Genomic DNA, 11,994 nt, shown 5'->3' on the forward strand with positions numbered 1-11,994 from the left:
CTGCAAAGGTAAGTGAGGTCTCTCTTCACACTACAAAATGAGTCAGGACAGAGTGTGAGCAGGAGAAGGCTATTAATACAAGATGTCCTCCGCCGTGACCGTTGCCTCTTCTATTTTGGTCTTAATCTCAGGGAGGGGAATTTGACTGATGGCCACCACAACCAAGTTTGCCGCATGGGCTGTGGCACTGGCCACGCAGATCCAAAATGACTCGTCATACTGTTCTTCCACCACCACAAACTGAAAGAGCTTCTCCTGAAAGTTGGCGATCCGTTCTGTCAGGCTGTGAAATTTCACCGCAGCCATGAAGCTCATGATGGCTAATGCCACGACTCCACCTAAAACCCAAAAATGGTGCCCTCATTCACAGCAAATGTTTGCAATGGTAATGACTATATTTGAGGTGGCGTTTCGGTGGCACACATAGAAAACTCACTTTGTGTTTAAAAAATGATTAACCAGTAACCAGTAGTTGTCAAGTTGATCCTGACTCATGATAGCCCGGTGTGTGTCAGAGTAGAACTGTGCTTCACAGGGTTTTCGTTTATTTACTTTTTGTCATTGTTGAGAATATATACAGCAGGATATACACTCATTCAACAATTTCTACATGTAGAATTCAGTGACATTAATTACATTCTTCAAGTTGGGCAACCACTTTCACCCCCTTTCCTGAATTGTTCCTCCCTTATTAACATAACCTCACTGCCCCCTAAGCTTCCTATCTAACCTTTCAAGTTGCTTTTGTCAATTTGAGCCTATATAGATCTTTAAAAAACACAATGCTCAAGGCAGGCTGTAGGGTTTTCAATGGCTGACTTTTTGGAAGTAGATTCCCAGGCTTTTCTTCTGAGGTGGATTCGAACCCCCAAATTTTCAGTTAGCAGCCAAGCACATTAACCATTTTTTCCACCATGGGACTCCCCCAAAATTATTAGGGCAACACAAATTTCAATTTGCTTCTTTAAGCAGTAGCTGACCCAATAGTGTGAGGTGGAAGAGGCAGGGTTTTGTGGGAGAAAGAAAATAAGCTTCATATTAGATTGACTTTGAGCTCAATCCTCTAATTTTTACCCCTTCCCCAGTACCATCTTTCCTAGGAGAGCTACATTTGGAGAAATTTAATCTCTAAATATTTTAGGAGGCTCGAGGCGCTTGCTCTGCAACCTTGGTAGACCCTCAGGACCGGGTGGGAAAATATAAGAACACCTTACTCTGCAGGCTAGGCTTTCAACCTAGGGCTAGACTGAGGCTCTCCTGTCTAATTATCCTCTTTCCAGGCTTAAGGATAAGAATAAGAAGAGAAGAGAAAAGAAGGAGGGCCTGAGAAGGGGGAAAGGAAAGTCGAGAGGGGAAAACTGGAGGGATTCCAAGCCCCAAGGACTTCCCTACGTGTTGCTTGAAATTTTGATGTTCTGAATATCTCTGCCTCTCTCCTCTATTTTGACTGCTTTAATTTTAACTATTTTTTAAAAAATTATTATGCTTTTACAGCATCTTTATTAAAAACAATTTGGACGTCTGAGAAAATAATAAAGAAGAAAACAAATTTACTTTCATCCTAAAAGCCAGATATAAACACTTTCAACATTGTAGCATATTTATTTATATTTCTCTCTTTAACAAAAATTGGTATTAAGACATTCTTAAGTTTACTTTGAAAGGAGCCCTGGTGGTGCAGTGGTTGAGCAAGCTTGGCTGCTAACTGAAAAGTTGGAGGTTCCAACCTACCAACGGCTCCGCAGGAGAAAGACGTGCCAGTCTGCTTTTGTAAACATTAAAAAAAAAAAAATTTTTTTTTTTTTTTTTTAATGTACAGCCTTAGAAACCCTACGGGGCAGTTTTATTCTGTCCTATGGAAACCATGGTGGCGTAGTGGTTTATAGTTGGCTGCTAACCAAAAGATCAGAAGTTTAAACCCACCAGGTGATCCTTGGAAACCCTATCGGGCAGTTCTACTCTGTCATAAAAGGTTGTTATGAGTTGGAATCTACTCAGTGGCATATAACAACAACAACAACACATTTTCTTTGAACTCGTCATCAGGAAAGACTAATTACTAAAAAACGACATCATTTTGATAAACTAGAAGGTCAGTGAAAACAAGGAAAACCCTCAGTTAGATGGGCTGACATGATAGCTGCAACAATGGACTCATACATATCAATAATCATGAAGATGGTGTGGGACTGGGCAACATTTTGTTCTGTTATACATGAAGTCTCCATGAACTGGAGCCAACTCAATGGCAACTAGTAACAACTGTTTTAAAATAGCTTTTTTCCCAAGTCATTAAATATTCTCTTACAGTACAACTTTAAAATGGTGCATAATATTTCATTCTAGGATGCACCATAACTTATTTAAACATGAACTTATTTCTGGATATTTAGGTTGTTTCTAATTTTTTTGGTGTTATAAAGGGCTGCAGGAGCCCTGGTGGTGCAGTGGTTAAAGAGTTTGGCTACTGACCCAAAAGTCCGAGGTTCAGACCCATCAGCTGCTCCACAAGAGAAAGATGCTTCTGCAAAGATTTACAGCCTTGGAAGCCCTATGGGGCGGTTCTACTGCAAAGATTTACAGCCTTGGAAGCCCTATGGGGCGGTTCTACTGCAAAGATTTATAGCCTTGGAAGCCCTATGGGGCGGTTCTACTGCAAAGATTTACAGCCTTGGAAGCCCTATGGGGCGGTTCTACTGCAAAGATTTACAGCCCTGGAAGCCCAAGGGGCGGTTCTACTCTGTCTATAGGGTCACTATGAGTCGGAATCGGCTCAACAGCAATGAGTTTCTGTAAAGGGCTGCAGTGAACACCGTTTTATGCATATCTTTGTGCTCTTATTCAGTTATTTCTTTAGCATAAATCTCTATGTGGAGTTGCTCAATCAAAGGACATTCACATTTTTATGCCTTTTGATCCTAAAGTTTTGTGATATCACCTTGTCGTTTATACTCTCATCAGCAGAGTATGAGAGAGCTCTTTCTCTGAGGAAGGAAATTGGCAGAGGTAAGCATTTATTTAATAAACAGGATTGAGCATTGACTCTAGTCTAAATAAGAAGAGCCATGCATTATAAGTCAGTCTGCAAATATAAGGGAATACATAATAATTGATTTATTAATATCATGTTACGACATGTGATAAAATCACAGGATCTCTGTTTTCATACTTTGGGGTCAGCCTGTATAAAGTGAAGGTAAAACCAGTTGCTGTCAAGCCAATTCTAACTCATGGCGACCTCATGTGTCTCAGTGTAGAAGCGTATCCCATGTGGTTTTCCTGGCTGTGACCTTTCAGAAGCAGATTGCCAGGCCTTTCTCCTGAGGCACCTCTGTGTGGGTTTAAACCATCAACCTTTTGGTTAGTAGCCATGTGCCTAACTATGTGCACCACCCAGAGACTCCTAGGTTAAAGGAAGTGAGAGATTATTTCCATAGTGGTACCATGACCATTTGACCTGGATTTTCTGAGATAGCTCTCATTTCTTGGGATTTTGTTATTTTCATTATAGATTATTTAAATGCATGATTAAATGTGAATTATTTTCTGTTTATCAATATACTCCCAAATCAACAAACATGTATACCATGCCTTTTGTCCTAGGTTTTGGCTCAGAAAATAGTCATAAATGAGACCATGGATTAGTGAAACGACAGAGGGCTTAGAATCAACTGCAGCTGGACCTGGATTTGAATCTCACCTCGGCTACTTGTAGCTGTGTGACCTTGGACATGCCTTTTAATTTCTGTGGGCCTGGGCCTTTTCATCTGTAAGTATGGGTCTAATAATACCTCTTCACAGGTGGTTGTGAGGTTTCAGTGAAATAAAGCATGGGAAATCCCCAGGCCTATTCCTGGCACTTAGTAGATGCTCAATATAAGGTATTCCTGGCACTTAGTAGATGCTCAATATAAGGCACCTAGCATAAAAGGGAAGTCCCTGAATGGTGAAAACGGTTAAAATGCTTAGGTGCTAAATTAAAGGTTGGCAGTTCGAGACCATCCAAAGTTACCTTGGAAGAAAGGCCTGGTGATCTACTTTTCAAAAATCTGCCACTGAAAACCCAGCACAGTTCTGCCCTGACACACATGGGGTTATCATGAGTCAGAATCGACTGGAGGGCAACTGGTAGTATAAAGGGTTGGTACAGCAAAGAGGCTTGGGGAGGTGAGGTGAGGGAGAATTCAGGCAGCCAAAGAGCCACTTCTGGCTTAACTCGCCCAGGAGGGAAACGCCGAAGGCATTGGCAGCTAGATGGCGCTCATTTCCCCCTTCTCAGCCCAGCCTGGCTAGCCTAGCCCTTTGGCAGTTGGCCCTCTTGCCCACACCACCCTTCTCCTCTGTCCTCTGCGTGGAGGGTCTTCCAGCCTCAGCAGCAGCAGCTCTATCTCCTCACCTCCTCCAATTCCCTGCCTCTCCCACCCCCAGCTCTCCATCGTCTCTCTTCTCCTCTCACTCTGTAGTGGGGTGAATAACCAGTAAACTCATTGCTGCGGAGTCAATTCAGACTCAGGGCGACCCCACATGTGTCAGAGTAGAACTGTGTTCCATAGGGTTTTCAGTGACTGATTTTTCAGAAGTAGATTGCTAGGCCTTTCTTCCGAGGAGCCTCTGGGTGGACTTGAACCTCCCACCTTTCTGGTAGTAGCGAGCACTCTAACCATTTATGCCACCAGGGATTGCTCTGAAAGGTTAATAGTGTCCTCCATCCCCCCCCGCCCCAAACTCACATCCAACCAGAATCTGTGAATGTGACCTTATTTGGAAATAGAGCCTTTGCAGATCGATCAAGTTAAAGTTAGGTCATGCTGGATTAGAGTGGACCCTAATCCAAGGACTGCTGTCCTTTTAAGATGAGGGAGATTTGGAGACACAAAGACACGCAGGGAAGACAGTGGTGTGAAGGCAGAGGCAGAGAATAGAGCGATGCAGCTACAAGCCTTGGAACGCCAAGGATTGCTGGCAGCCACCAGAAGCTGGAAGGGGCAAGGAAGGATACTTCCCTGGAGACTTCAGAGGCCGCATGGTCCTGCTCACACTTTGATTTTGGATTTCTAGGCTCCAGCACTGTGAGAATAAATTTCTGATGTTTTAAACCACCCCACCTGTGTCACTTTGTTATAGGAGCCAGGCAAGGGGAGTTATACTTAGCCGCTCTCAATCCTAAACAGGCTAACAACTGGGTTCTTTACTGTGACAGATTGCAAATTTTAGTAAAGGGGAAATCTGTGCCCAGTGAGAGGGTCACAGACCCAGGGAAGTGAAGGCTGAATGAGTGGTGGGCATTTTAATTCCTTCACACCCGCTGTCCAACTACCTGGCGCCCAGTCTGGGGATGGAGTGGACACAGATCTCTCTTCCCAGGTGCTTTCCTTACCTGCAAGAACATTCCACAGGCAGATGCCCCCAGGGCCGTTGATTGCCCGGCATGGGACCTGGATCATATTGAGAATGGCAAATCCCATGCTGACCAGAGCCAGGGCTAAGGCCAGCAAAAGGAGCAGCAGAACCGTCACGTGAAGACCTGCGTTCAGCTCCTTCACCAAGTGTGGGAAGACTGGGGAGAGAAGAGATAGTCCATATTTTAATGTCTGAGCTCGGCTCACTTTCATAAGGCCTAAACTGTGCTTACCACCTGTCTGTCAGTGTGTCATAATGTGGTGGCTTGCATGTCCCTATAATCCTGGAAGCCATGCCACTTACATTTCAAATACCAGCAGGGTCATTCTCAGTGCTTCCAAACTAGAACAGACTAGGAAGAAAGGCCTGGCTATCTACTTCAAAAATTAGTCAATGAAAACTTTAAGGATCACAACAGAATATTGTCCCATATAGTGCTGGAAGATAAGGCCCCTAGGTTGGAAGGCACTCAGAAAACACAGTGGCCACAATGATGGACTCAAGCACACCAACAATTGTGAAGAGTTAGAATCGACTAGCTGGCAACAGAACCATTTACTGAATAGAGGCATGGGCCACTTATTCAATTTTTACGATTAAGGTAGATTTTATTAATCCCCAAAAGGAGCCCTGGTGGTGTACTGGTTAAGTACCCAGCTGCTAACTGAAAGGTCAGCAGTTTGAGCCCACTAGCCTCTTCGCCAGGAGAAAGATACAGGAATCTGCTTCTTTAAAGACTGCAGCCTTTGAAACCCTGTGGGGCAGTTCTGCTCTGCCCTGTAGGGTTGCTGTGAGTTGGAATCAACTCTATGGCAATGGATTTTTACCTATAGGTTTAGAGACATTGTCTTTGAGCAATGTCTTTGTAAATTCTATATGATTATAATCCTATATACTGTATAGTAGATAGAGTTTAGAGTCATTGTTTTAAGTAAAAAAAAAAAAAACCCGCTGCTGTCAAGTCGATTCCGACTCATAGCAACCCTATAGGACAGAATAGAACTGCCCCATAGGGTTTCCAAGGAGCAGCTGGTGGATTTGAACTGCTGACTTTTTTTTTTTTTTAATTGTGCTTTAAATGCAAGTTTACAAATCAAGTCAGTCTCTCACACAAAAGCTTATACACACCTTGCTATATACCCCTAGTTGCTTTCCCCTAATGAGACAGCATACTCTTTCTCTCCACCCAGTATTTCTGAGTCCATTAGGCCAGCTTCTGCTCCCCTCAGCCTTCATATCTCCCCTCTGGACAGGAGCTGCACACACAGTCTCATGTGTCTACTTGATCCAAGAAGCCTACTCCTCATCAGTCGAACTGCCGACCTTTTGGTTAACAGCCGGAGCTCTTAACCACTGTGCAATAAAAGCTAAAGATCTCTTGAGCATACCCACTCCTCCGAAACTACTCTAAGGCTTCTGGACAAATTGGGCCCATTTTTGAGTTCTCGAGCTTTCTGTGCTTCTTTTGATACCCCTGACCAGTCTGTCCGTGGTTGCACCTTGGAGTCAGGGCTCAAAGCTTTCCCAGTTCTATCTCTCTTCTCCGACCCTTTCCCCTCTGGCTCCTTTACTGGCTCACCTGCCTCCTTTCATTCCCTGGAGGTTGGTATCTGCCAAACTTCAGAGCTAGACTTTCTGTTCTTCCTGTAAGGTGTCCTCTCCACTCACAAGTTTCCAGACACTCCACGTTTACACCCTTAGTTCTGACCTTTCTTTCTTTCCAGTTTTGCATTTCCATTTCTCTTTATCTCTGTGTGGTTATCTCATCAACATTAGAAACTGTACCTTGGAAAATGAGCTCCTTTCCAGGGGAATTTTCTGGTGAAGACTTCCTTCTTCTCCTTGCTTCCCTTCCAACCCAGATCTCTTAGATTTGTTTTTCTTTGTTTCCAACCCCCCGCCCTTTCTTTTCCCAAACACCCTACCTTGCATTTGATTATGTAGTTGGTTTGTTATCCCCTTTCTGGCCCATCTAATCTTTAGGACATGTGACCAACACAGTAACCCTCACCGAAACACTTAAAATAGATAATAGTCACTTACGGGATTGGCAAAAATCAAAACATCATCAATATGCAGTGTTGATGACGGTGTGGAGAAAGAGGTGTTCTCTACCTTGTAAAAATATTGATTCACGTGACCTCATTAGAGAGTCATTTGGCAACACCTATCAAAGCAATCTCACTGCCAGGAATTTAGTTTTCAGAAACATTCCATATATGCTCAAAGATGTATCTATTGGATATTCATCATCCTGGCAAAAGACTTGAGAAAAACCAAAATGTGAATCAATAGGAGATTGGTTTACTAAATTAAGGTACAACCACACAAGGCAGCTTTTAAAAAGAACTAATCATATCCATAAGGGGCCCTGGTGGTACACTGGTTAAGCACTCAGCTACTAACTGAAGGGTTGGTGGTTCAAGCCTACCTAGAGGCTCCCCAGGAGAAAGATCTGGCAATCTGCTTCTGTAAAGGCTCCCACTGCCATCAAGTCAATTCCGACTCATAGTGACCCTGTAGGACAAAGAAGAACTTCCCTACAGGGTTTCCAAGGCTGTAATCTTTACAGAAGCAGATTGCTACTTTTTTCTCCCACAGGGCAGGTGGTGGATTCAAACCACCAACCTCTCAGTTAGCAGCTGAGCTGCTTAACCACAGTGCCACCAGGGCTCCTTTCCATAAAGATTACAGTCTAGAAAACTCTCCGGGGCAGTTCTACTCTGTCACACGGGGTCACTATGAGTCGGAATTGCCTCAGTAGCATCTAGCAACAACAATCATGTCCATATACTGATATGAAATCATCTCCAGATTTGATTTAATAAAAATTAAGCATTATTAGGCCAATACTGGAGAAGAAGTTTTGGGCAGATGGAGTGATGTGGGAAGGGGTGGTGAGAGAGCTTATCTTCCATAGTTGGAAGTCTATTAACAATTTTTTATAAAATAAACTTTATTGGCAAAGACTGAATCTCATTTAACTTCTGCAATCATGTATTGTACCCCAAAGCTCAGAATCTCACAGTTAATTGAGATCTTACTTATTTTCATATTTTAGAAATTCAAATATTTTTCACCAGTTTTAATACCTCAGTTTCTTCTACTAATTGGTTGTTTTGGGCTTGCTAGCGCCACCTTGTGGCCATGAAGTTGACTCTGATTCATGGCAACCCCGTGTGTCCAGAGTAGAGCTGCACTCCATAGGGTTTTCGTAGGTGACCTTTTGGAATGAGGTCACCAGGCCTTTCTTCTGAGGTACCTCCGAGTGGGCTTGAACCACCAACCCCTTGGTTGGTAGTGAGCACTTAACTGTTTGTACCATGCTGGGGGTGGGTTGACACGGTGACTGCAACAATGGGCTCAAACACAGTAACGATCATGAAGATGGTACAGGACCAGGCAATGTTTCATACTGTTATACGTAAGGCCGCCATGAGTCAGCGCTGACTTGACAGCAACCAACAACAACAGATTCACATTTTGTCTGTCAGACAGTATTGTCCCAGGAAAGATGTTGCTCACTTGCCTTTCATATTTGCTCCCAGTTTCCAAAAGTTGTAGATATCTTTGGCTGAAGGAAATAATTCAAGTTTCCAGGTTGAAATTTATGACCATGGTGATAAATGACAATAGCTACATACACAGACACATACTATGTACCAGAGACTTTACACAAATCCTTTCTTTTACTCTTCCTGTTCCTGGCAACCCTCTGTCATTTTACAAATGAGGAAACTGAAACTCAGGGAAAAATAGCTTAGCCAAGGTCACGCAGCCAGGGAGTGATGGATTAACTACTCCATAACAAAGGCCTGTATCATAGGAAACTTAGACAAGCAATGGTTTAAAAAATTTAATCATAGTATAGCTTGAATTCTAGAGGTCTTGCGTTGAGTTTGAAAAATATTCTTATTTTGTATGCATTAGTGCTATCTGTAGAAATATAACTGGAATGCTCCTTAGAAGCAAGGATGGAGACCCTGTGTCTTGCTTACTTTGGGGACGTCATCAGGAAAGGCCAGTCTCTAGAGACGACATCATGTTTGGTAAAGTGGAGGGTCAGCAAAAATGAGAGAAGTTCTCCATTAGATGGATTTGCTCCTGGTCTAGGAGAAGCTTACCAGTCCCTTTTGCCAATGGTATGGAATTTGAAGTCAGACCCAGGTCCTGGTTGTTGGTGGGCTACTTGTTATGGTGGGATGTAAGGAGGAAACCAGAGAACTAAAAACTGCAAAGCACCGGCTCTATACCAGGCACTACATATGTGCTTTTCCAGAAATTATTTCATTTATTGATTTCTCTGATCCCCAATTTTCTCATAAGGAAAATGGGTATAATAAAATCTCTCCCCTAGGATTGAAGGAAATGAACCACATGAGGATGATTTGAGAAAGTAATGCGCCAAAAGCTGGGTAAATATAACTATGCCCAGAGATTCCAGGCCAGGGCACTCATGGTCACCAATATAACTAACCTATTTTTTTTTATGTACTCCACTAGTGTTTTGTTCTTGAATATGCATAACAACTATGTATTTCCTCCATGCGTATAAATGATGTCCATTTTTATTATTATATTTGTCAACTGTTCCAGCTTTCTGTCTTTATATATTTAGAAAATACTAGCTAAAAACTACCACGAGTATGAGATACAGATATTAAATAATGAATAAGATCCATTAACTCCTTGATTTGGCATTATGTTGGTTAATTATGATTTTGTCGGGCACTGTTCTCACCAACAATCTAATTGTTCAATTCTAAAGGTCTGCAAAACACTGCCTTTTTTGATTTTTGGCTTTTCTTTCCCAGAGACCCTTCTTAAGCCCTGCCTGGCTGGCATTTGTGTGGACTGCTCTGTTTACACCCTGAGCAGCTCCAGCGACAATGAAGGCCAGCCCATGCCTGTGCCCGCTCATGTTCACCGAGAGCAGACAAGTGCCTTGTCTGAAGTCACCCTGCCAGCAAGCGTCAGAGTCAGACTCCAGAGCCCAGGGGTGGAGCCTTTTCCTACTTTTCAGACTATGAAGCTTTTGTGTAAACAGAAGCCTAAACAGTTTTAACAGGCTCTCTGAAGGCTCAATTCTGCAGGAACCCTGCACCTGAGTGGTTGAGAATACATGTGTGCTGGAGTCACATGGCATGGGTCTAAAGTCTGGCTCTGCTGTTTCCTAGCTGAGTGACCTTAGGCAAGTTATACAGCCTCTCAAAGCCTCAGTGTTCTCCTCTGCAAAATGTGAAAGTTCATAATTACTTCCTCATAACTCTATCATCTATCTAAAGTTTGTTGTAAGGCACAGATGAGACAAGCTATGTAAAGTATCTAGACACATGCAAACAGTCAATATCTCAAAAGTTATTATTAATAAAGATAAACAACCAATATATGCAAATTCTTATTTCTAATGTTTCTGTAAGCCTCCATAGAAAATAAAGAGCTCTCCTTGGTGCTGAACAAGAACCCTTGGCTCACGGTGGATTTTGATGTTAAGCCTTAGACTGCGGCAGCAGTTGAGTTCCCTATTTAGACATAAGCATCCCTACAAAAGATTACAGGTAAGTGCTGTAAAGCACCTTTGCGGCCCTGCAGGTACTCACTGGTGAACCGGGACTGGCGGCCCCCGAGCCCGCACTGCCGCACCTTACACCCTCTGAAGAGCCCGTAGTAAATGTCCCCGATGAAGTTGACCAGCTCTGAATCCGTGGCGTTGACCAGGTCCACTCCAGTCTGACAAAGGATTTTCCCACTGAGCCAGTGGGGCACTGCCAAGGCCACGATGATGAGGACGAAGGAGGAGAAGCTGAGAAAAGACGCCAGCCCATACCACGCCTTCTTGAACCATCCAGGCATTCTAGCGGGCGCGGAAGGTCAGCCCCAGGGACTCTGAGCAGCAGCGGGGGGCGTTGGCATCTTCTAGACACTGGGCGATCCTCTGTTCCAAGGTTAGCTCTTCCAAACACATCATTTCAAGTCCCTCTTCTCCCTTAACCTCTGTCTCCGTGTTTGCCACAACCACATCCGGAAGCCTTTGCAGTCGATATTCAGCTGACTCTAGCATAGGGGAGTTTGTTACTGAAGGAGGTAACCCTATACCTCCCACTAGTCTAATGTTTCTGCAGAGGGTTTAGTTGTTTCTGGTTTCAAGAATTTAACTAACCCTCCTGTGGCTTCATAACAACTAGGAAGTTATTAATAGGCAAAGCAAGTAGATCTGAGCTGCTAACCAATCTCAAAAAATGCATGTGCTAGAAAGAAAACAAAAAAGAACCAATTAGTGCTTGAATATTGCCAACAGTGCAGACTATCAAATGCTGATCTCTTTGATGCTTGCCCTGGTGTTTCTTTCTCTAATTGTCACTGCTGACGGAATCCCCAGAACTGTTACTAATACTATGCAATGACCTCGGTTTTCAAGGTTGTTAAATGAAACATGTAAACAGGGCTTTCAGACTCCTGGATTTATCACTGGGCCATTCTGCTGAGGGTAAAATTGCAACATCAATCAGTGTGGAGTGCCTGGACCTTAATACCTACACCCTTTCCTATGACTTTCATGTCATCTCAAATGGGACAGAAAAATGTTTTCTAATG

General features: G+C 43.3%; 1 protein-coding gene across 1 annotated transcript; it reads right to left on the reverse strand.

Annotated features, from left to right (window-relative positions):
• Positions 1-72: 72 nt before the first annotated feature.
• On the reverse strand, positions 73-11,501 carry CLRN2 (clarin 2). Its single transcript, XM_003411281.4, has 3 exons — positions 11,001-11,501; positions 5,378-5,557; positions 73-338 (listed from the first exon to the last, which is right to left on the reverse strand). Exons 1-3 carry the CDS (start codon positions 11,251-11,253, stop codon positions 73-75), a joined length of 699 nt encoding a protein of 232 aa, XP_003411329.1. The 5' UTR covers positions 11,254-11,501.
• Between the last annotated feature and the right edge of the window lie 493 nt (positions 11,502-11,994).

The sequence above is a fragment of the Loxodonta africana genome, chromosome 5, assembly GCF_030014295.1.
Source record: "Loxodonta africana isolate mLoxAfr1 chromosome 5, mLoxAfr1.hap2, whole genome shotgun sequence".
In the NCBI taxonomy this organism is placed as follows: Eukaryota; Metazoa; Chordata; class Mammalia; order Proboscidea; family Elephantidae; genus Loxodonta; species Loxodonta africana.